Here is a 26,300-nt window from a genome sequence, read left to right as displayed (position 1 = left end):
TAAAAATGATTTCATAAACAGTGGTAACTATTTAATGGTTTTCATTAGCTTGGTGCTACTGGAGTATTTTAACATTAACATTTCATTTCATAACTCATAACTGGTTTGGACTCTTGTATGTACTGCACCACCAGTTTTATCAATAATGAACATTTGTGTGCTCAAGTTCCTTCTTAAACAATAACTCTATCTGCATTTTCACAAGCTCTCTGAATCTAGTTGTTTTCAAGCGCTGAGCAGCTAAGTGCTTTTACACACTAATTGTGCAGCTGCCAAACACTGACTGGTTATTTTTGCCACAGTGCTAGTTATGCTGTCACTGGGGAAACAATGGATTAGAAGAGGCAGACTCAGACTGTGAGATTAACTCTTCATACGGTACTCCTCACAGCTAAACGGCTGCGGAATGATAACTAGAGACTGGAGAAAAGTGGAGCACTTGAATATGCAGTGAAGCAGCCACAATGACACCCTTCAGTGAGATAATGACATTCAGTGTCGGTCCTGTCTGCCACATGCTCACACTGATCACTAGAGCAAACACCACTAAGCCCTGAAAACGTATGTATACATTTTTTAAACAAGTTTTGAAATTAGGTATAGCTGTTGTGGATAAACAACCAGTATGTGCAATGTTATCAGTTGTATACAGTGTAAAAAAGATTTAACTTAAAAGTAAGCAAACTGACTGCTTTAAATGTCTGAGTTAACTGAACTTCTAATAGTAAGTTAACAAGAACAATATATTCACAATTTTGTGCCTTTTGTGTTCAGTATACTGAACACACTGAATAACAAAACAAATATCCTATACAAATAAACAAACTATCATTTAAAAGTATACCTGGTAATGTTTTCATTTGCTTCTAGAAATTAGATGATGATTTTTCTTGGACTGCAATGGGAAAATGATAAAGGTTTATTTGACCATTAAGGCGAAGTGAACATCATTTTTTTAACCTGAATACTTGCTTTAAGATTTTCTCTGATGTAACAAACCTTGATAAAGCGCATAGCAGAGAAAGACTTCACAGCACAGGCCCGCTTTTCCTTATGTTAATTGTCCCTAATTTCATTTGCAATAACTTAATGAGGGGGACGATCGATACTAACTGCCACAAACAAGCTGGGGGGTCCATCAAACACAAAAAATCCCATTAACGCTGACAGCTTCGCTTTTCTTTCTTCACTTTGATTTCTGTACTCTGGGGATGAGGCCACTTTAAGGGTGGGGTGGTGAAAGAGAAACAGATACAAAAGCTTTGATTAATTCAGTTCCAGCGTGAATAAGCTCTTATTGTGAGGGCCTGTCAATATTCCTACAGCCTGCTGAGGGCCCTCTGCCTCGCAGCTGCGCTCTGGGGCTCAAACTCCAACTAGGGCTCACACAGAGAGAGAGAGAGAGAGAGAGAGAGAGAGAGAGAGAGACACAGGCAGAGAGAGAATGGGATCAGTAGTGTCTGTTCCATAGAGATTGGATCTTGGACGCATAATGTAAGAGGCAGATGGTTTAGTGAAGCTCAAAGCCCACTTTCTCCATCTGCTTCCTGTTATTCTGAGCAGGGGGTGACATTGTGACGCACACACTCAGACGACTACAGTTGTACCCAACTGAGAATTTTCTTAGTCAATTGAAAGGTCTAAGCTGACTTTCGACTATAAGTCGACGAATTACCCCCCTTCACAATAAGTAAATAAATAAATAGTGATTAAAAACAACACTTATCTAAAACTAGTTTGCAACACAAGTAGAAGTTTTACACAATCTCAAAAAAAAAAATTCTACACTGGGGTGGTATCCCTCATGTCATTGGTGTGTCACCCTCAAGGGTACATCTTCAGGGAACATACTTGTATCATATTCCAATGCAGTTATATTTTTTAAAGTTGTATTGACGCCATACACCGATCCTGATTCTAGGCTTTTAAATTCATTTTTAATATTTTAAAACGTTAAGTTATGAAAAGATACAAATATGCCCCTGTCTCCTGAAAAAGAATGTAGTGTACCTTCAAAACTTATTTAAGGTACACAATTGGACCTTATGAACAATATTTTACCCTTAAGGATTTACATTGTTTCTACCGTGCCAAGTAAAAATGTACCTGTACAGTATGCTTGTTCTGACAGTGTATATGTTATTATGAATGTTTTATTAAAATAAATTTTAAGCCTAGCTGACTACAATTTAGCATAACAACATGTCAAATTATGTTATTATCTTGTTTTGTACTCAGCAATTAGCCAACATTGAAGCCAACAACTTTCTCTGGGTACATGGTGCAATGCTAGAATGCTAGAATTCACCAGCTACATGGTCCAAACTTCCATTTGCAGACATATCTATTGCTTTAACTATAATTTACTTGAAGCAAAACAAACACAAACAAACAAACAAACAAATGAACAAACAAATAACTACAATGAACCCTCAGGCAGTTCTCTTAGCCTACATGAGAACTGATTAAAGTTGACCCAAAGAGGACAGTACTTTACAATGCCGAATATACAAACGGCTATTTCTATGGTAATAAATGAGCTGAAAGTGGTGAGTGTGTGACCATGAATCAGGATAATTTGCTTATACTGAAAAAAAGGTTAATTAGTTTAACCAAAAAAAATGACTTTACATGATAACAAGCAACTGAATTTGTTTTATTTCTCTCAAAAAATGACCTTGATGCAAAGATTCATTTTAAAGTGTTTATTTAGGTTGAATAGTACACTTGCTTTATTTATTTTCATTTACTTGTTACTATATAAAATATTTTTTTAAGTTGAACTGACAAACCATTTTTTCCAATCTACTATACTATATCTCCAAAAGTTTGTAGGCGCCTGCTCATACAACGTTTCTTCTGAAATCAAGGGTATTGATGGGGGATTTGTCCCCTCTTTGTTGTAGTAACAGCCTCTACTCTTCTGGCATGGCTTTGCATTAGATGAAGGAACACTAAAGTGAAGATTTGATTGATTTCAGCCACAAAAGCATTATTGAGGACAAGTTCTTCTCAGGCACTGTTCTTCTGAAACACCACTCATCACAAAGATATTCGATGGTGCTCCATCACTCCAGATGTCTTTAAATATGTTGCTTTAAACCACTTTCAGGTGGATTATGAAACAACTGGTAGGTAACTAAACTGTTGATGTAACTGATGGGCCACCTAGTGTGATACCTACCAGTGATTACCAAATCCAGACACTGGAGTCAGTGTCTGAATTTGAAGATCTCTGCTCTAGAGAACATAGTTCCACTGCTCCACAGCCCAATGCTGGAGGGTTTTATAACCCTTTAGTTTACACTTGTTATTGGGCATGGTGACTTTAGGTTCATGTGCAAATGATCCAGAGCATCCTATTCTATCTATGATTTTTATGGAGAACACAAGTATTTTGTGTAAAACTGAATGCCTGCATCAGCAATGGATGCACTTTAAGGTAGTTACTAGTTTAGAAAGGGTGCCTAAATACTTTTAGACATTTAGTGTATTAAGAGATCTGTGAACATTTACTATTGTTCACAAAACAATTAAGAGTACAGAAGAGAGAGGTACCACAATATGGTCATAGTAAGAATGGTTGCATATGCCCCATAAGTGCTCTTGCTTTGCTGCTAGCTGGGCCTAAATAAAGGCACAAAGGCACATAACAGAAACACTTCCAGCCATGTGTTGGCCAGTGGCACTCTCATGGTGTCATAAGAGAGCTGGTCTCTGTATAGTGTTTGTATGGTTTCAATCACTGAAAGGTTTATTAACATTTCTGCCTCAGGCACACAAGCTGTCAGTCGCAAGGACAATGTGAAGGCTCTCTGAAGCCTCAGGCCAAAATCTTTCATGAGTGGTGACTCCAGCCATCCCAGCACTACTCAGTGCTTCATCTGTGAATTTGACAGAGTAGCAGAATGATGCGGGCATGCTCTTTCCTGCACGGTTAAATGCACATTTTGAGACAAGCACAGTGAGCTCTGACAGGTCATGACATGCTTTATCATCAGCAACTACGGTTTTGTCACTGCAACAATTCGGCATCCTGATTTGTGTGTGATACTAGTGTAATAGATCACGCCTGGTAAATAGTAAATACACAAGTAAAAAGTAAATATATTTTTTCTAATGGGCACACAATCAAATAAAAAAGCAAATTACTAGATTTATTACATTACATTATTACAGGAAAGCTGAGAGAAATACTATGATTGACAACCTGCTGAGGATAAATAACTTTGACTAAATATTTCTGGTTATAATTTTTCAGTGGTGACTAGTATTGATAGCATTCAATATCACAATAACTTTTAGACAGGCCACATTTCATGCTTTTTTCCAATATGTTAAATTCAGCAAATAACCAGTAATTGTGCATTAAAATGTGCATAAGTATGTCTCTGTAGAGGACGCGTTAACTTATTTTCACATGCTCAAACTTTTGCACACGACCGTGTATCACAGTATCATGGTATAAGATCATATTTAGGCTTGCATTAATAAACATAATGCTTTCTTAGTGCTAGTATTGTATGCTAATGTCTTACAAACCTGATATAGCTCATTTTGATTGAACTGCTATGTTCTGTTCTGTTTTTACATATTTTAAACGTTTTTTCCAAATGATATGAAGCACCTATCAAATGCCATTGCTCCTTAGTTTGCTGTAGAAATTCACTTTAAGAGCTTAAATAAAACATAGTTTTAGGAGAAAGTGAAGAGGAAAGAGTGCAGAGCAGAGCAGAGCAGATGGCAGACTTCAGCACCACGGAGAGAGACTGACAGCAGAGCATTTACTGTAACATCTGTGTGCTGCCAATGGAAGAGCGCTACTGCACTGCTGTGTATGCGTGCACAAGTGTGTGGCTGCTTGTGCATGTGTTAAACTCAAATAAAGGTCATTCTGTAATTGTTTTCATCAAACAGTCACATGTAAAATTTTAAACAGTGAAATTACACGTTTTGTTGATCCTGTAAGCGAGAAATTACTAAACACATCCTTTCCATGGAACGTAAATATGAAATGTGTTGTGCAAATTTTAGTACACAATATTAAATTAACCTCTTACTAAGTCTAGTTTTATTACACACTTCTATAATCTAAGAAAAGCTCTGTTATTTTGCACTGACGTCCCTGTAGTTAATGTATAGTAAGCCTTAGTATGTAATAGGCTTGAAATGTTACGGGGTTAAATAAGTTTAACATGTTGGAAAAAATGAAACATAACATATAAAATGTGCCATAACTTTTGTACAGCCCATATTTTATGTTTTTTTTTCAACATGTTAAATTCAGCAAATCAACAGTAACTGAGCATTAAAATGTGCAGAGGTGTGTTCACTGCAGAAGATGTGCAACATATTTTTTTTTCTTTAAAATTCAACAAAACATGTCATTTGACCAGGGGTGCCTAGACTTTAGCATATAACTTTATACCATCCATTTCAAACATAAAACTGTCTGTGCCATAACGAAACCTTAAGTCTCTACAAATAGTACAAACTTTATAGTGAGAAGGAAAAAACCTGAATATAAGTTAATTAAATAAGGTTTATTTTTAAGATTTTTGGGCCAGTTCTGTTGGTCTATTTGTCATGAAAAGAAAAGGACAGTTGGTGCTTTGAAAAGGAGTAAAAGTGTTTAAAAAAATGAACTAAAAGGCATTACAAGGTTTGGCTCTGACAGCAACGATTAGAGAGACAAAACGAGGGAGAGGGAGAGAGTGAGAGAGAGAGAGTGGGCAGATTGCTGCTGGTGTTTTATTCCAGTCAGAGTGGTGACGCAGTCGAAGTGTGTGTGTGTGTGTGGAAGGAGGACAGAGATCTGCCCAGCTGAACAGCACACAAACCCTAAACAAACTCCAAAACCCTCCTTTAGCTTAACAAGTGGGCCACAGCCTGACAGGGTCCTCTCCCCAACTAATTTGAGGGTGGCAAGCCATAATGCTACTAATGAGAATGTGTGGACTGAAGATGATGATGATTTTAAGAATGTCAGGGACAGCAGGATGTTGAGATGGGCGACAAATTAAAGGAAAAACTCAATACACAGATGGAGAAACATTACAAGTGCTTCCAGACAGGTTTACTGCAAGATACAATTAAATAACTAACATCCCACCATGCTCTGTGGAATGCATAAAAACGCTTAGCAGGCCCAGCTGACCTCAATTTTTTTATATTATTTCGATTTTCATTGCATTAACCCCTCATTACAAAGTCCAATATATATTTGATAGTTCAGCGGTGGAGGCACTGGTCTAGAGAGGGGATCAGATGATCGTCCTGCACCATATTCTCAACAAGCAGGAAGTCATGTGTTGTGCACCCCAAGAGAATGGTATAGGCATGAAAGCCTGACCCCAACAGTGAGGGGGTCCAGTTGCTCTGTATGCTGTGAGGGTCATTTTGCGGGCATGGTTTGAGTCCATTTGTCCCCTTAGAGGGAAGAATTACTCCAAATCAATACAAAGTTATTCTGACTGATCACCTTTATCCTAACACTAAACATTTCTATCCTGATGGGAGTGGTCTCTTCCAAGATGTCACTGTGCCCATCCATAGAGCCTGAGGGGTCACTGAATGGTTTGAGAAAAATAATGTAAATCATATGCTATGGCCTTCACAGTCACTAGATCTCAACCCAGTTTAACACGTGGGAAATTTTGGATCTGTTTTGATATAAAATAAACACACATATACAACTGTATACAAAGGTTTGAACACCCCTTCCCAGCCATCAAATTACGTCGATTTAACAAAATACATTAACACATACTCATCCAAACTTAAATATGGCATATTTAAGTTTGCACAATTTCTATTTCTATTCTATTTACAATTTCTAACATATTGGTAAAAATAAACTGAAAATATAAAATGTGCCACATTTTATGTTTTGTTTTTTTCCCCCAATGTGTTAAATACAGCAAATAAACAGTAATTGGCATAAAAATGTGCAGAAGTTTGTTCACTGTATTGGATGTGTTGACTTCTTTTCACTCAAGAAATCAACAGAACATGCAATTTGACCAGGGGTGTCAAAACCTTTGCACATGACTGTATCTAAACTGTATATGTATTTTCTTCACTCACTTAGAGACGAGTATACATCACAAGACATGTATACAAGCCTGTTAATCAACAGAAATGTTAAAACTTAATGTGTAGAAGTAGAAGTAGCGAGCACTGATGCTGTATTACTTTGTATAGGAAACATCAATCATTTTGACCACACAAAAGGGCACGCTGCCCTTGTCTGTCACTACAGACTGCAGGGAGAGAGGAGAGAGAGGGAGGGAGAGCGAGCGAGAAATGATTTCTGCACAGTAACTGCCAACACCAACAGTCCATGCATGATTAGCTGCATTCATTCGGGTTCATCTCTCCAGCTGCTGCCCCCACACTTGGGATAATGCACTAAATAATGACTCCAGACATAACTCATAGCCTGCTTATTGCTGATTTAATCACATGGCAAATAGGCCCATTAAATAAATAAATAAATAAATAAATAAATAAATGCTGTTGCATAGCAAGTAGAGAGCGATGACAGAGCAAATAGAGACACTGACTCAGAGTTTGTATAACTCCTTCCACTACAGTAGATCTACATTCTGTGCACTCATGCATAACGTGTGTGTGCGCATGTACATCCTGTCTAATTTGTAAGGGTCAGGAAAATGACTCCATTTATCAATTCTTGTTGAAGCTGGCCCTGTACCACACTCAGGCTTGGAAAAAAAAAGCAAGTTTGGATGCTTTCCCGGAATCACCAGTGCTTCTCCATGTTTAATTCCACACTTTCTCAGAAGCAGCAAGTGGAAATATGATGCCAGACAGCTAATGCAGCATGCTACGAGCAACTAATACTGCCATCCTTGCTGGACTCAAACTAGACTGTTCAAATTGCTATTAAGTAGGGGTGGGAATCTTTTGGCACCTCACGATTCAATTCGATTACGATTCAGGGCTGCGATGCGATTATAAAACGATTATCGATGCATCTCGATGCATCTTTTTTCTCTACACAGGATCTCTATCTTCCTACTGTCTGAGGACTTGGTAGTTTTAAAGCAAAGTATTTGTAATGATCCATAATGTAAATTACGGATTTACATTACGGATCATTACAAATACTTTGCTTTAAATATCTAAAATATCTTTTATTAATAAATCAAATGGAAGTGATGTGGCAAGTGAACTAGAAGGCTCTCATTCAGAGACGCTGCCGCCACTCATCTGCGATAAAATGCGCTGTTACCCTGAAATAAGATCCAGTGGTAATGGGTGTCCACGTAGCACGTTATAGCCAGGATTTTCGAGACTGGACGCTGAATCTCGGCTCCAAAGTGTGCAGCATAGCGCGAAAGCCCTGGTTCTCAACGACTGAGAACAGACAGCAGACAGCAGGTCACACAGCACCGAGGTCTGGCCTCGCCAGTAGCGAACGAAAAAACAGAGATTAAGACGAACATTTGCATTTGGAGGACTTATTCGCATTTATAAGCAGCGCGGTTGGTTAAATCTGCAACGAGAGTTAAAAAACGCTGCGAAAATGAACTCGCTTCTCTTTCGAATTTTCCCGTTCCACCTTAAATGGTGCAGCAGTTACATTCGGCGCCTAAGGCAGAATTTAAGGTGAAACGGGAAAATTAGAACGAGAAACTGGCGAATGAGAAGCGACCTCAGCTTCGTAAAACAGCCGGATGCTGAGACATTTTACAAGAAACTCTTCTAGTTTTGAAGAAAGGTTTTCTGGCGGAGATGGGAGGAAAGCGGCTGTAGCTGAAGCTTAAAGTAGAGCAAAGTAAATCTGCGCTCTCGTTTATATTTTTAGCCCATACTACGACATTAACACGTACTGGACATTAAATGTTGTGGCTCCCAAGGTGGTTTGACTTTGTTGAAAGGACAAAACGGCTCTTATTATCATTTGTGTTGTGACTCCTGATCTAACCTGGCTTTAATGCAGAGGGAGCAGGTCGGATTTCTCGCTCATCCACTTGTGTTTTTGTTATGTGCCGCCACAGACTGTCCGGGCGCTGCACTTACCCACTTCCAAATTCCGCCTTTTGCGTTCCGTCAACGTTACGTTATAAATTAAATATTTAGAAAATCGATTTTTGACATTTGTGAATCGATTCAGAATCGTTCACGTCCGCATCGCGATGCATCTAAGAATCGAGTTTTTCCCGCACCCCTACTATTAAGTAACCTGTAACTTTACACTGATTCAAAGGGCATTGATACTTTTAGGGCAAAGGCTCTACAATGAGGAACAAAGCTTAATGTTGACTACTGTGCAAGTGACAGTAATGTTTATACTAGGATAATAACCCATTACCTCCACTACAGAAACTGTGTCCTAGTTATATCCAGAACAGTGATGTGCATTCTGACTAAATTTGATGTATTCAATGTATGATGTATCTGTAAGAGTTAATGAATGAATGAGTACAAAAGTGAGTACAGCACATTAGCCTTACTTTTTAAATGATGGCACTTCAGATTAAAATTTTATCACTCAAAAATATCTAAGGGAAATCGGTAGGTTTTTGTGTTAGATGAATAATGGAAGCTGCCCCGTCAGAGGAGCTGTATGCTAACGCTAACTATTGCAGCGCTGGATGCTGGTGAGGACTCGTTGTATTCTAGACAAGGCATTTCCCCTTCTGTGGACAATGTGCCAACATGTTAGTGTGTCAGAGAAATTTATTTTCACTGCTTTTGGACCTAGTTAACATTAGCTAGTTAGCTGAGTTAGCAAAAAAGCTGCGCTTGAGTTGGCTGCACTATCTCTGCCTTCTGTAACATAATCTAAAGGATTACTATAATAATGTCTGATTACTATAATCTCTGTTATAACTCTATTATAGTGTCTTTTTAAAGTTCTATAATTTAAATGAAGTTTAAAAAAAGATGTCTTTATATAAGGCAAACAGAAAAACTGCACTGAAACAACAAAATGAAATGGTGATATGTAAATTTCTGCTGTTTTGGAATAGTTTGAGTGTTTTTGCATATATCTTTGACGTTCATAACTCAATTTGAGCTGCTTTTGGAAATACACAACATTTGTGATGAAGGAAAGGACAAAACTGTTACAAGTTGCACAGAGACAACCAAAAATGACAGAGTGAGTTCATGTCGCCTGCGAAAGTGCACTAATTTAACAGGGTAAAAAAGCTGCAATTTGGTGTGCAAAAGGGGTTTTAACTTCAATATAATTATTCTAGTAATTACCCTATTTTTGTATGATAAGATAACATAAGATAAGATAATCCTTTATTAGTCTCACAATGGAACGAAATTCACAATATATAATAATATATCTGTAATTCAATATATATATGTGACTTTAACAGAAAACAGTTCCCTACCCTTTTTGGTATCCTGATTGCATAATGCTGTTATGTATTCTGTTACTACAGAAGTCTGGGCACATCACTTCATCATCTCCTGTTAGCACAAAACAGTGGACTATGCTTAGCTTTTGTGCAATAATCTGCAAGAACTATATACGATTTAGAATAGATACAGTAGTGAGTCTGTTTTTGAAAATACATGATACAGCAAAGTGCATGATATAGTTGTTCAAACATGGTAATTTATTATTCAAACCCAAGTCAGTCATTAGAAAGATGTTAGTCATCAGCAATTTATATGTTCAAAGCAAGTCTAGTTTGTCTGGCTGCGGTTGTTGTATACTTCCTACAGGGGAAAGAAGGAAAGCTCAGACAGACACACTCAACCACAGGCAAACAAACCAGACAGCCGCTTCTGCACTGAAGACAGAGCAACAGAGAGGGAAAAGAGCCAAGACACTCACACTTACACCGCCCTCCGCAGCACACACTCAAACATCAACAGAGCTTTAACGTGGAAAAGAATTGGGATCCACAGAGAAAAGACAAAAACTTGGCTAACTCAGAGAAGTTGCTGCCAGTTTCCTGATAAAGTTGCTGACATTTATTTGTTGGCTTAAAATTCAGGTATTCAGTAATATTCACTTCAGCAAAGCAAGACCTGGAAGATCTGTGTTTTGGATATCGGGTAGCGCTTTTTCCTCACAGCAAGAAGGGCCTGGGTTTGGTTCCCTGGCTGGACCATTGTGTCTGTGTGGGTTTCCTCCGGGTACTCTGGTTTCCTCCCACAGTCCAAATATATGTAGTCGGGCAAATTGGACGCACTAAATTGACCTAGGTGTGAATGTGTGTGTGACTGTGTATGCCTGGGTGTCTATCCTATGATGGACTGGTGACCTGTCCCTGGTGTTTCCTGCCTTTCACCCAATGACTGATGGGATAGGCCCAGAAGGATAAGTGGCTCAGAAAATCTGTGTATATATGTGTTATTTGCGCTAGATTTATTCATCATAGGCAGCTAAGGGTGTAATGATTCAAAACATATTTGATTCGATTTGTCACAATTTGCTTTGTTTTTCAATTTTTCAATTTTCTAGATGAAATATCCTACAGTCTACAGCAGGGGTGTTTAGCTCCAATACTGGAGGGTGGATCCCAGCACTGTTTAGAGATGTTCCTGCTCAAATACACCTGTTTTAACTCCTCTGTTCACTTTCAGTTTTAGTGAGTGTGTTTGAATAGTGGAATTATCAAACTGTGCTGCACACCAGCCCTCTAGGACCGGAGCTGAACACCTCCGGTCTACAGTGTGGATGAACACAGATCAACTCTTTTGCATGCATTGTAGCAAACACACTACACAGCCCATTGTAATGTAGAATACTGTACATCCATTAAAAATGGAAATGGCCACCCTCCCAGCTTGGTAGCATCCTGTGACTGGGGGAGACTTTACTAGAAGATGAAAATTGGGTAAAAATCCTAATAAATAAATAAAGAAATAGATTAATAAATAAGTAAATAGGAAATGATATCTGTGGTGACATTTGTTTTGTTTTTGCTGACACTAGAACTACATTATTTCTTTTGATGGAGGGAAAAAAAGATCAGAACACTCCTAAAGAGTGTTCACATTCCTGTAGAGAACCAAAGCTAAAGTGAGGGTACGAAAATAGTACTGAATATTCTTCAAAAAGTATGAAGTATTCAAATTTGTTGTACTGTTTTACTGATCTTAAATTATTTGAGTCGACAAATAATTTCAGCTGGCGTGTGAGTTCCAGGTTCCTTGCCAGTGGAATATAATGTATCAGCCACTATAATGCAAAGTTGCATTCAAGTGTTCTTAAGAAGGTTGTACCAGTTGGTTAACTAGTAAACACGACTTTGTTGGAAGATACCGCCACCACAAGGAAAACAAACGTATAAAAGTCTGGAGAATATATATCCTGCTTTTATTTGTGGCATTAAAAAGCACAGAGATCTCACTGAAGTGCATCAGGTATTTTTGTCACACTCACTGCCCATTTTAGCCTTTTTCACTCATGGAAAAGGTTTTGTGTTATACATGTGTTTTACAAATGTCTTGTACACTCCAGAGTTTTCCCATTGTAAATACATTATTCTTGGCCGTTTGAGTGCAATTTACAAGTGGAAAAACTGGTATTTCCCGGTTTCCAACGTCACTCAATTGCAGTATAACTACCATTATCAGTTTAGCATTTCTAATATGATGAACTGTTAACTGAAGCACCTCACCAAGGTCCCTTTATTGGCTTACATTTTGCTTCCTGCATCTCTGTGCTTGCAGTACCTATGGCAGTGGCAAGGTGCACAGTGTGCATGTAAATGGAAATTAACCAACCAGACATGAAAAGGCCCTGATCACTCTGTTTAATGAAGCCACCCTGATGACAGACTGCATACAGAAGTGCAATACATACAGACTGAGCTGAGGTCAATGAGACACATGTGAGTTGATTTCCTGCTATTGTTTTTTCACATGTTAGAGGAGTCTGTTGTGCACAGTAATGTGTGGGAAAGAGGTGGGGAGACGTGAAGCTTATTCAGGCTCTCAGGAGGCCTGTGAGTTCAGGGTGGAGTCTGACTAAAAAGCTTATTCTGTGGGAACAACAGTTAGACAGAGAGAGAGAGAGAGAAGGAGCAACTGAAGCATAAAAAGGTCCAACCTACATAACAGCAGAACAACAGACAACACAATGTTAACAAAGGAGACGTATGAGTGTCTTTCATGTGATGGCATTCAACAATTGTGTGATCACAACAAAGGTGCTATTTTTAACCTGATAAGAGGAGCCTTTATAAACGGGATAAGAAAGTTTGGGCATGAGAGTTTTTATTCTAGAAGGCCATAGCACCGCACTTCAGGGTTGTTACATGCATTCTGATATACTGAATGGATATTTGGTTAACTGAGGATAATAAAGGCAAATTAAATGTACAAACATACCATTTTTTCCACTGTAATTAAATTTTGTTCCTATTGGTAGCACACGTTTGTGTCTGACAAAACAGCAAAAGCTTTGCTGAATGTCAACACTTACTTTTTGTAACAAGCCATTTGTTCTTGGTAAACTAAGACTATTCCATTATTAAGCCATAAAATCAGTAGCTGGGTATCCCTTCAAATGTTTTCCAAATTTTACACAAAATTCCAAAAAGTTGGCAAAAGAAAATGCAAATTAATCACTGTTTCCTTTAACTACAGTTATTTGCAAATTCCAGAAGTTGACTTGACACGCTTGTGACAAATGGCACAAGAACACCCGGATAGGCCACCGCAGCAAACAGTTCTGATAGGACGTAATGCCAAATATGTGACTTTCATTCACACTACGTCATCACTTATTCAAAAAATCTAATTTCTCTTACTCTCCTTTCTCATACCTCAAAGGGTAAAAACATTTCTTCTTATAACTTCTATAAAATCTTTTGAAGTTTTTATGTGCATATTCAAAATTTGCGTGGATGGAAAAAAAGAGGTGGACGGAAAACCCAGCAAGTGTTTTACTGAATTGTTAGTCTTGATTTCCAGGCTATAAAATCCACTGCTGTAGAACCAGCCTTCCTTTTTGAAGGATGTCTGTCTGTCATCATCAAAAAATGAAGTGAGGGGAGTGCATCTTGGTCAGAAATCACTGGATCTCTTCCGTCATACCAAATGAATGAATTTGGCATGTCTGTGAAAGGACAACTTCAAATGAATTACTGTTAGTATCTATTTGAATTAAATACTAAAAAGTATCAAAAAGTATGCATTTTAGCTAAAGCTAATGCTGCTCATTATGGGGCTAGTTTGTACGACACTCTCTGCGCAGTTATACACATCTTATATACAAGTGTTCGCTTACAGTCTTCAGTGTAGCATCTGATAGGAAGCAAGGTTACCATCATACCCAATCAAATATCAGTCTATACAATTTCAAAGTTAAAATTTCCTCTCACTAGTCGTCTTCTTGCATTTCCTCCCACACGGAGCCTGTTTACACCTTACATGAATTTTATGTCAGGTTTGTATCTGGATATACTTTGGCCAGATTACATTTACACTTTTCATTATAATGCATCCCAAGTATGATAAGCTTTTATTTTACTTTCACCATGTAAAAAGCAAATCAACACATACGCCATCTGTCTCTGACCACCTTCAAATGTGGTTTGTGTGATCTGATTGTAATCCACTCACAACGCATCCTGGGGTTTTTTACACCTGGCTTTTCACTCAGTGAAATCCGAACATAATCGGATCACCAAAAACACATGTTGATGCAAAATGTAAACAGGCTCAAAGAGTGATGTGAGTATTCGAACACTAGCACCTGGAAATGTATTTGATTACCCATGCACATGCTTAATTTAGTGTTTTTAATATTCTAAATTAAACTATTTAATGTATTTCTTGCTAATAGCACCACTAGTCCAAATTGTGCATCTAAAGCTTCGGGTGAAAAGGGTGAATACATTGAAAGTAACGTAAAATCTTCCATCCTTGTGGTGGAATATGTCTGAGAATTATGAGCTCAGTGGAGAAAAGAAGATTTTCCCTTTCATTAAACCCTTAATAAAGGGAGGGCTGGACTGAGTGAGAGGGAGGGAGAGAGAGGATCAAAAAATATCTTGAGAAATGAATCTAGCATGGCATGTTACAGGATAATACCTAAATTTCCTGATTATTTATTATGCAAGCTGCACAAGATTACAGAAGTAAAGGCCCTTTGAATGCAATAATTTGCTGCTGTTACTTCTAATGCAGATTAAACATGATCTTATGCTTGAGTTTGATCACTTTAACTTGTTTGATCAGAGTGGTCACAGCCTCTATATCAACAAGCAGGACCACAATAGTTGTATTTTGAGAATTTCAGTGTGAGATTACTCACAGCTACTATCTGCACCCCTATTAAGACACACAACCAAACCCACTGAACATACACCATCACCATCATTAGCACTATATCACATTCATCAGTTCTGTTATACAGGTCAGCTATGTAACTCATCTTCCATTCTTTTTCCTCTTTCCCTGTCTCAGCAGGCCCAGTTACAAACACAGACTAGACCAGGCTAACAGTAAATCAGGGCAGTGGAGGAGCCTCTTAAAAAAGGCTATGTCCTCCAGTCTCCTATAAACAATGTCATTCATTAGCCAACCCCATAGGCACAGTGTCCTACATACAAGCAGGCCAGAGGAGACTTACAGGAGGGCAGGTCCCCTCAGCAAGACACAGCCCTGATTCCATGTGTGTTTGTTTTCATACATTTTCAGCACAAAAGAGTCTTAACTTTGTAAGAAAACAGGATCAAAACAATGTTTATATGATACGTATGGAACATATGTATAACCTCATGTACTGATATTGTATGAAAACAACCCAGCATGTTTGTGAGTGTGCATGTGTATGAATAGCAGTAATATAAGAGAAAGTGGTGGGGTTAGTGATCAGTATTTGTAGGCCACCAGCACAAAGACACACTCTGTAAGGCAGCAAATGGCTCAGTCAGACTTAGACAAAGAGGCTCAAATGGATGAGAGAGTAGAGTGGGGCTGGATGAGAGTGCTTTTAGCCACTTCACACACTTTACTGCTTTATCATTCTGACTCACAGTGTGAGTAAATCTGTTCTGTGTGCATCCAGTACATTCACTTAACAGTGGGGTTTCACTAAGGATTCCTCATTAGATGTCTGGCGCTCAGAGTGTCTGTGTGTGTGTGTGTGTAAATACCCTTACACACCATCAAACCTATACCCTGACACTCGCTTTCTATCATAAGCTATAAGCCACAGCACTAGTATATGTTAAAGAGGTGAGCTTAATAATTCTGTTACTATTTTACCAATTATTCTACTCCTCTCTTTCAAATAGTTGATTTCTCAATGCAGTTGTTGCAATTATTTTAAAATGTAAAAAACATAATCTAACTATCTAATAATCTTACAATTTGTAGTTTTTTAATTTAATTTGTTATTATCATTTTATGCAAGAAAACATATCAATAGAAATATACTACTTGACACTTTAGCTACCTATTATTGTCTATCTGTTTATCCATTGTTAAATCAATAATAAGCTTCTACCTTCTAACTTCTCAGAGCAAAAAAATTATACCTATATACATCAAGACATTTTCACAATACACGATATGCATCTCATATGAACGATATATATATATACATAGTGTCTTGGGGAGGATTTTAATGAAATTTTAATGAGTTAAAGGGAGCCAAGACAAAGTCTCTGAATGTATTGTCAATACATTAGGCATCATTAAGGTATTGGCTAGGTACTGGTGCCGAGTTACCACAATGACAGCACCCAATGGCGGTACACACTCATTTACCACATGACTTACCAAGTCAGGTATTTATTTATTGCTTGGAAACAATAGCAATACGCTACTATTCCCATACCTGAACATAACTAAACTTTTAGACATGTTGAGTGACTTGATATCTTACATTAACACCACATTTACTGTACCCCTAGCATTACTAAGAAATATATCTCAAAAATAGCAGATTTACAGGAGAAGGTAAAAGCATTCTTAACTTTTAATCTAAGTCAATGACATTTATTTCCAAATAATTCTGGAGAATTTGTGTTTATTTATAATAAAATGTAGATATAGACACTTCGGTCATGACATTATTCTAGAAACCCAGTTGTTGTGGTGCACTTACTGAACATACCTGGGGGTAGGCATGGTGTGCCATTGCAGTAGGCATATATCATCTCTGTACAAAAAGCTGCCTATACATTTTAGGACATTCTAAGATCTGGTTTTAGACGTCAGACTAAACGGCTTTGGGTCTTGGGAGAAACACTCAGTTGTCTCAGCTCTTTGAAATTGGACATCTGGTGAAATGAGATTGGACACAAAAGTTTTAGGCTTAGCAGGCACAGACAAAACAGACTCACATGGTAAAGTCTGTGTGACATTCACAATTCTGGGCTTTATTTCTAGATTAGTAAAAAAGAACCCTCCAAAGTCTTGGTTTAACCATTTACCACAGAAATTTTTCACAAGTTTACCTGCACAGGACTAATCCAGCATTAAGGTTTAAGGGTTAAAGAGGAGGGCTCAGAAGTGAAATCAGCTGGGGTTCTGCTCATCCTTGCTCAACAATAAGACTATACATTATACACTATACACATACACATAACTCTCCTGTACAAATTAAACTAGTTTAGAAAAGTATCCAAGAACTGAAATAAGGACAGCTACCAAAACAAAGGGACTGCATGTAGATTTTAATCTTTATATTAATGATCAGTACAGAAAATAAAGATTGTGTCTATTTCTCGAATACTGGACATCTGGGTTCACCTCATTACAGTCACTCCATATGGCCCTCTCTATCCTGAAACAGCAGAATGTGTGCTATAATAATCATTCCACAGAGAGAACTCGGCCACTTTTCTTACTGCTGCTTCTGAGTTTGCAGTCTTCACTGTTCAAGCAGGCCAGTAATCAATACACACGCCTGCAGTAGAGACAGCCCGGCTCCCTTTGCCCAGCCCAAACTCTCACTGCAGCACAAATAGAGCAGCATTTCAAAAAGCAGTAGGAAGGGCTCAGAGCCCAAGGCAGTCCTACACACATAGAGGAACTGAGCCTTTACTCTTTTAGTGTTTGATCACAAGGCACAGAGCTCAAAGCAGAGCTGCAGAACCAGGACACTCACACACACATATACATGGGTTAGTTTTTATTCCTTGTTAGGATGAGGAGTCATATCATATCTTCGCTATCCAAAAAAAAAACAAGTATCTCCATTTATGGCAATTTCTAATTTTAATTCTCTGCATAATTTGAGCACAGTTGTAGCCCTTTACATTGTGTGAAAATTTCACGATGATTGGACCAATAGAATGCTCCAAAATTGCTTGGAATAAAACCTACAAAACTTACAGGATTATTTTGCTGGTCCGTACATTGCAGGTTACCCATTTTTTGCTTTATTTTCCTACAAAGTCTGAGCATTTTTGGCCTGAAAATATACCACAATACACATAGATACACACACACACACCCTTCTTAGGCAGCTTTTACTGACAGCAAAAGAAAATACAAAAAGGGATTCTTTCAGATTCAAGCGCTTTGTTAGATGTCTTCTCTGTAGCTGTTAGCTAAACACTGTTTGCTCTATCTCTCTCTCTCCATCCCTCTCTCTCTCTGGGTTCATACTGAGGGCATTGCTAACACTGTTCATTGAGTAAATACTTTACCTAAACAATATGCAGCTCTAGCTAACAATGCAGCGATAGCATAAGGATCAGTCAACACTGCCAACAGAAATCAATAGCATGCGTGCCGTTTCACTGGAAACCCCACAGGCCTGGCATGTGCTGATGGGGGTTGTGGGGCATAGAAGGGTTAACAGACCCCCAGCCTGTATCGATTTGGTTCCTCAAGACCCCTACTGGTGTAAATGGGGGAGGAGACTCAGTTCTGTAATACATCCCCTCTCGGTTTTTCTCTGTTACACAAGCAGATGGTAGACCCCGTGCTCTTACGTAGTGGTGACTAATTAGTTCAGGTGCAAAAGTCAAACTTGGTCTTGGTTTGCAAGAGTACCCTAAAATACTCTACAAAGGTAAATCATAGTAGATGTTTTTTCTGGACATTAAGTCTATTATGGGATTATATTACATTTTCAATAGTGAATCTTCTGCAATCAGTTTAGCCCAGATGTAGGATTAATCTATGTCTGGAAATTTGGTGAAAAGCAGGGATGCACAATAATATCAAAAATCATAATTATGTTTAATTATCATAACTATTCAGCCAATTTAGGAACAAAATAGTTTTACTGCACTTTATCTTATTTTAAATCAATAGAATACCTCCTTTTAATTGACATTGTACATTATAAGCTAATGTTCCATCAGATGTATAAATCTTTGAACAAATAAGTAACTCCTTAACCACATTAATCTGTTAAATGCTACATACATACAAATTAGAGTGTGTAAACAAACACGCCACTACATACGAAAGGCAATTAAATTATGATCACTTGCTTGTGCCCAAAATACAAGCCTATCAACATGATATGATCATGTTGATAGGCCAATTAGGTAACTTTAGCTATACTCCCCAATATTACCGCGGATTAAGTTTGATTAACACTATCTTACGTAATGTATTGTCAGCAATACATTCAGAGACTTTGTTCCCTTTTATTCATTAAAATTTGGAGCTACTGGTTAACCTTAAGAGCGATCCTGGGTGCTAGAATTGCCTTGATGAGGGTACAAGGGTACTCATGTCCTATGATGCTGCCCCACATTATGGGACTTCTGGACATCAGTCCATGATTCTATTCAGAGAATTGTAGGCCAGAAAGTCCCCTTTTGCATTTGTCTTTTTTTTTGTTAGGGGACCCCTCCACACTGAAAGACACAATCCTTTCTATCTATACTGAATGGGTTCAGACCGCTATCATGTTGGGCAGGAGACTGCTCGTCTAACAGTGGAAATCAGCTCACGCACCATCAATTTCAGACTGGCATAATCTGCTTGCTAAGGGGGCACCATATGAGCGGGTTTCCTTCTCTCTGCTCATCTTATACAGTCCTCCTCTTATAACCTCTCTTATACAAGCAGTTGTGATGAGTGGTTTCCACTCTTAACATCTCATTCTCCAGGTCAACCTTATAATATTGTATAGAATCTGTATAGAATCATAATTAAAAGATATAAGGTACAGTAAAGGTATATTTTATAAAGTTTAACACACAAATAAATCTCTCGACTAGCCACTGTCCCTTTGCATCTTTTCATAAATATAAAGGGACAGTGCACACTTTGTCCAGCAAGCAGATTTTGAAGCACCTAATTTGCAAGTCTATGTTTAGAGATACCTCTCAACAGGGCAGTGTATAAATGGCGCAGTGAGCTCTTTTACTGTTTAATATTCATTGAAAACATAAGCAAGAGAGAGAGGGAGACTCAGAATGAGATGGAGAGGGAGAGAGAGAGGGTGAGGGAGGGAGAGAGAGGGAGGAAATATCACCTCCAGCACTTGCGCCCTTCATGAGACTATCAGGCACAGTCAAGCTCAACTACAAACACTCGCTGCTCTTTTGAACAGAGAGCAGAGAGATAGGCAGATGTTATCTGAATGGTTCAAAGAAACACATGCACACTGCTGTTTGTGGTGTGACCACTGCAGGATGGACTAGTCTGCTTTTAATCTCTGTCAACAGTACCCAGACAGAGATATCTGTAGCACGCTTATCTATTTTACTGCTCTATTTCCTTCGATGTGTTATTTTTTACACTGTTTGAAAACACCAAATGCACCAATAGAAAGGGACCAAATTTACTTGGAATAAAGTATTGCTTAGAATTAAGTAGTTTTTAGTTTTGCACATCGATTTACTTGTGCAATACTCATAATTACATTTCTTTCAGGCAAACAGCAGCGGCATAAACTTTAAATACAAATGATAACAAAGCCCTCTTCAACGAACCACAAGGCCTGCTGACATTCAATGAAAGCAAATGATGTTAGACCCACATACTGTATTCTAGCTAGTATGGTCTTATCACAGGCTGCATGTGAAGTCAGTGGTTAATTAAACTCACCCCTTCAGGGCTGATTCTCCTGATCTTGGAGGAAGCGTAGTGAAAAGCAAGTAATTACTGACACACAGACCCACATCCTTGAGGGTTATTCAAACCCCAGTGCCTCAACTGTGCCTCCAATTCCAGTAGATGTGTGTGCATGTACAGTCTGCATATGAATAACCATTCCAGTCCACTCTTTTGTTCCTATCTATCTTAATTCTCTCTGAAAATGATCAGTTCTGGCCATTAACACTGGATTATATACAAAGCAAGCAATTTCCTCCTTACAATCTACATTACACCTTTCTATATACACTGTATGTCAGTAACTATGTGTAATACGAATGATCTAAACCTTAACCTCAATAAGCAAAAAGAAAAGGTTTGGCCCTTTCAGTTCTAAACCAACAAACCACAAGCTTTTGTTAAAAGCACATTAGAAAGTCAGGATCATTTTGTTCGCCACTGTTGTTAACAGGTTTTCTAACAAAGTGAGAACATTTTCTTCAGAAAATGCATGAAAACAATCACAGAAATAAAGGTCGGCCCTGCGTTCTGCAAACATCACATAGCAGTAAGTGTTTCCATTGCATACAACATTTACCGTATGGTCTCTACTACTGTGGTTAAATGCTGCTGACAGCAACTAAAACGAACGGCTACAAACTTGTAGTGTATATAACTGATTATGTTATGTACATTTGGAACGTCTCAGGGAGATTATCATGGCTGTTTCATCTACAGCACATACATGCAATATTATAACACACGACCTCTGCTGAGATCAAGCCAAGTCAAGTCCATTTTATTCGTATAGCACCTACAGTAGATTTTTTCAAATGTATATAGTAATGTTATTTCTATTCAGACACACATTAGACAGACTTGTATCTGATTTAAATTTGAATCATGGCCATCTGGCAGTGATTCGAATATGCTCTTTTAAAATCTCATCAGCTCTTCCTGCCTTAGACTGCTTCAGACCAGTGTTACAGTCAAAAGCCTGACATTATGAAGCTATACGTGCCCTGACACAATAGCTGCTATCTCACACTAACACCCACTTCATGCTTCTTATAGCAACCAGTCTGGGATTTTCACCACAGATGCCTCCTGAACGACATCCATCATCTTAAAAAACTTGAAAAAAAAATGAAACATTACTCAAAGAAAACACAGAAAAGCTGTCTCAGCTGTCTTCTCAGGTTCACTGATTTCTATCAGTCTGCTTATGATATGCACAGATCAATACGGCTATTATAACATGATACTGAGAAAGTGACAGGGTTATGGCGAAGATGAAATGACTAAAATTGGACCTCACTTTGACATCAGACCGGGAGGGACATCAGACTCACATGCCTTCCAATGAACCATCAACTGTCTTAGTTTTCTCTGGACATTTTTGCTCAAACTGTAATAGCTTTAGTCACCTGTGTGGACTGTGCCAAACCTGTAACTCTTTTTAAGATAACACTTTGACTAAGATGCCTCTCTTAGGTGCACTCCACCCTAAATCTAGCATTAAATATGTTATTTTATTCAATATTCTGTAGTGCAGTATCTTGCCTCTCAACCTCATTAGTTTGACAGAATTCACGTATCTTGTATCTTTGTCCAACACCCAGCATATCACTGCTGTCGGAAGAAAACCTCATATCTCCAAAATGAGAACTTTACAGGAGAAGAAAAAAACATTCTTTACTTTCAATGTAAGTCAAAGGAACCAGATGTTTTTCCAAGAAATTTTGGGCCATTTCTTTTGGTCCATTCTTCATGAAACTTACACAATGTAAAGGGTAACAGGCAATTTCAAATTATGTCAAACCTGAAACAACAAAAATGGATATACAAGGTTTTCTTCTGACAGCAGCAATATATAACAGAACATCACACAATCATTGGGAATCCCTGCCGTGCATCAGAGTTTTTCCTTTGTTAAAAGAATAATCCAGTTAGGAAGTATCCAAGTATCCACCACAAAGCACTTGTAGTCTTTCAAAATGTACTTCCACCTTCAAAATACATCAGAAGGGGAATTTCCCAGCTTTTAAACCAGGAAACTTCACTGTAAAGACTACTGCAGCACCTCTATAAGAGGTTTTTCCTTTATTAAAAGAATAACTCAGCCAGTTATGAAGTATCCAAGTTAGAGAGTATCCAAGTATCCACCCTAAAGCACTTGTAGTCTTTCCAAATGTACTTCTACCTTCAAAATACATGATCTGAAGGGGATTTCATAGCCTTTAAACCTCAAAACATCACTCTAAAGACTACTGCAGGACCTCTGTAAGAGGGGAGTATACATGTTTATAACAATTGTAGCGATGGTTACATTTTTCATTTGTCAGAGTCTCTTTATGATGAACAATATTAGCTAGACATGCTTTTTATTGATGCAATTATGCTTTATATTTTCCTTCATAGGAGCTCTGAAAGAAGACAAGTCCAAACAGACTGAGCAATGGGGCAGCTGGCTGGAGAGCATCCAGACAACCCAAAGAGTCCTCATGATAATTCCTGATGTGGCAGCTGAAACAATGTACACTGTTATCAATGCTTTACCTCATTTGGGCCAGTATGTTTCCACATCAGCAGTTAAAATGCCTCTGTCTTTTTACCAAACGTTCAGCAAATTTAAATTTAGTAAACTATTTTAGGGAAATCAGTAAAATGTGCAGGACTGGTAAGTACTGTCTCCCAGTATTGCCTATTATTGTCATCATCTCACCACAACAGGCCCACAGTCCCTGCTTTATCTACGCTACAGTGCATCTGCGCTTGACTGACCCGAACCCGGACTGATAAGACAATCGTCCACACTCCGGCGCCATGGACAGTGCTCTGTTTACCTCCTGCAGCTGCTCTAGCTCGTGTTTCAGCGCCTCCTGCTCGGACTCCAGCTCTGCGCACTGCTGCTTCAGGCTCTGGTTCTCCTCCAGCACCACCAGCCCGCACTCCGCCGCGCGGATCTTCTCCCTGTTGGCCTCCGCGAGCTCGCGGGTCAGCCGCTCCACCTCCGCGCGGTACTGATCCACCGTCTCCCCGCATCCTCCATCTGCCGCCATCGCCTCTGCTTTCCCCGGGCTGCGATGCCTCCGCCTCGACCGCCTTGTCCACAGAAGACCGGACAGCTCTGCGGAGGCTGAGCGAGGCAGGGCTGGACGCAGTAGCACGCGCTAGAATTTTTTTCTTTTCTCACCCGTATTGCGACATACCACGCCTTCCACGGCATGATTGGCTAGTAGTTCATTCTCACAAGTAGTCCACTAGCCAATCCCACAGCGGCAGGCTGTCTAGCACTAACCAATCCTAACGCAGCTTCGGAGACTGTACAAGCCAATCCTGTGTAAGGAGGCGGGGCTTGACGCAATAAGGGTGGGAAAACAAACCCAACACCACCCACTCATCTGCATGCAGGGGATGCGCGGAGGGCAGAAATTAGGTGGGCAGTGCAGATAACACAGGCTCAAGCGCGCGCGCACACCGCCCTGCAATCCAGTATCCAGTAGGTTAGAGGCAAATGTTATTAACTTCACTTTGTTTTGTGAATGTTTGTTCTGAAACCGCTGTCTGCTCATTTGTAAAGTGTATTCATCAAATACATTTTCTGTGTTTGAAATACATATATTTGAAATTTACAGTTACAATCTACAGCTAATTATGATACAGTGATGTCCTCCTCATTCCAAATGTCCAGCTTAGTGGAAATTTTCGCCCAGTTTTTCTAGCTCTGTAGAACCACGTATTTGACCACACTCACTTTTTTGTGTTTCTGCAGAAATCAGTTTCTGGATTGGTTGATCATTTAATAGAATGTTTTCTTTTTTATCTTGTCATAAACATAAACAAATATGGCAGCTGGTAATATGGACGCTCACCCCCTCCAAGACCAAATCAAACACTGTTTTTAAATGATCCTGTGTTATTTAACCCCTTAACAAGCCATGTAACAAGCAAAGTTTTATTACACACTTCTATAATAGCTCCATTAGTTTGCATTAAAGTCCCTTTAGCTACTGAATAATAAGCCTTTGTTTGAAATAAACTTGGAGTGTTGACAGTGTAAAAAATGTTTTGTGTGTATATCCTTCTAAAAGCTCCCTCATGTGAAAGGTAAAAAAGATATAGAAATAGTAGATATTTATTTCTGCAAACACACATTTTGAAGTAAAGTTTAATGACAGGTAATCTAGATGTTTAGTAGAATAGACTTCTGCATTACAAAATGCGTTCATTTAAGATTTTTTGTTTATTTTGTTAGCACTGACAGTAGACGATGTTCTATGAATTTGGATATAAAATTCTTTTTTTGATTATAATGGATTCAGAAATGTTATTTCTGAAACACAGGAGTGTTATTTCTGTCAGTTCTGTTTGTTTAAGAATGCCACAAAAATCTCCTTTCAAAACAATTAGATGGTGTCTTCAGTCCCCAAATGATAACTAAGTGCTGTTAAAAGGACAAGTGATGTAACATAGTGGTAAACATGCTTCCATCCTGGTATTTTCATGTTGCAAGCATCCGATTTTAAATGAGTGCATGTTTACAAAAAACATCATTGTTCATAAGGTAAAACATCAAATATAGTGTTTTTGAATTGTTAATATAACCCCTTTCGGCTGGTGGGCCCAAAGTTTTGTGACACTTTTATGATGTAAGAATATCTCAATCACAAGTCCCTGCAGTTGCTGAATAACAAGGCTTAGTATGTAATAAGTCTGGGATTTTAAGGGGTTAATACAGGTTGAACAAAATATACTAATCACTGCTTTCTGTTTCACTGCATTTCACATACTGTACCAACTTGTTTTGTATGTACACGCTTTAGCCATTTCATTAGGTCCACCTACCTTGAATCTATTTTCTTTGTCCATTTTAAAAGCTCCACTTACCACACAGGTGCATTTAATAGTTTTAAGTTCACAAATTGTTTTCAATCTGTTTCTCTGCATAATTTATTTCTTCCCCTTTACTCTGTTCTTCAGTGGTCAGGACCCCCACAGGACCACCACTGACTAAATATTATTTGGGTAGTGAATCATTCTCAGCACTGCAGTGATACTGACATGGTGCTGGTATGTTAGTGTGTGTTGTGCTAGTCTGAGTGGATCAGACACAGCAGTGCTGCTGGAATTTTTAAACGTCAACCAACCAAAAATATCCAGCTAACAGCGTCCTGTGGTCAGAGAGTAACCACTGCTGATCACTAACACAAACTGTACAGCAGTAGATAAGCTATCATCTCTAACTTTACATCTACAAGGTGGAACCACAAAGTACATGTGTTTAATAGAGTGGACAGTAACACCCACTGTCATGTCACTACCATGTCAGTGTCACT

The 26,300-nt window shown here is 38.6% G+C and overlaps 1 protein-coding gene across 3 annotated transcripts in view; it reads right to left on the bottom strand.

Annotated features, from left to right (window-relative positions):
• Positions 1–24,065, bottom strand: part of bicd1a (bicaudal D homolog 1a) — a 55,283-nt gene extending 31,218 nt beyond the window's left edge. Inside the window, exon 1 of one of the 3 annotated variants that reach the window (XM_036585580.1) lies at positions 23,808–24,065. In XM_036585580.1, coding sequence (XP_036441473.1) covers positions 23,808–24,023 — 216 coding nt within the window. In that variant the 5' untranslated portion in view covers positions 24,024–24,065. The remainder of the gene's footprint in view (positions 1–23,807) is intronic. The other 2 variants (XM_036585579.1, XM_036585578.1) reach the window with 2 other exon arrangements.
• Between the last annotated feature and the right edge of the window lie 2,235 nt (positions 24,066–26,300).

Source organism: Colossoma macropomum, unplaced genomic scaffold (assembly GCF_904425465.1).
Source record: "Colossoma macropomum unplaced genomic scaffold, Colossoma_macropomum, whole genome shotgun sequence".
Classification (NCBI taxonomy): Eukaryota; Metazoa; Chordata; class Actinopteri; order Characiformes; family Serrasalmidae; genus Colossoma; species Colossoma macropomum.
This window is presented reverse-complemented; position numbering and strand designations above follow the sequence as displayed.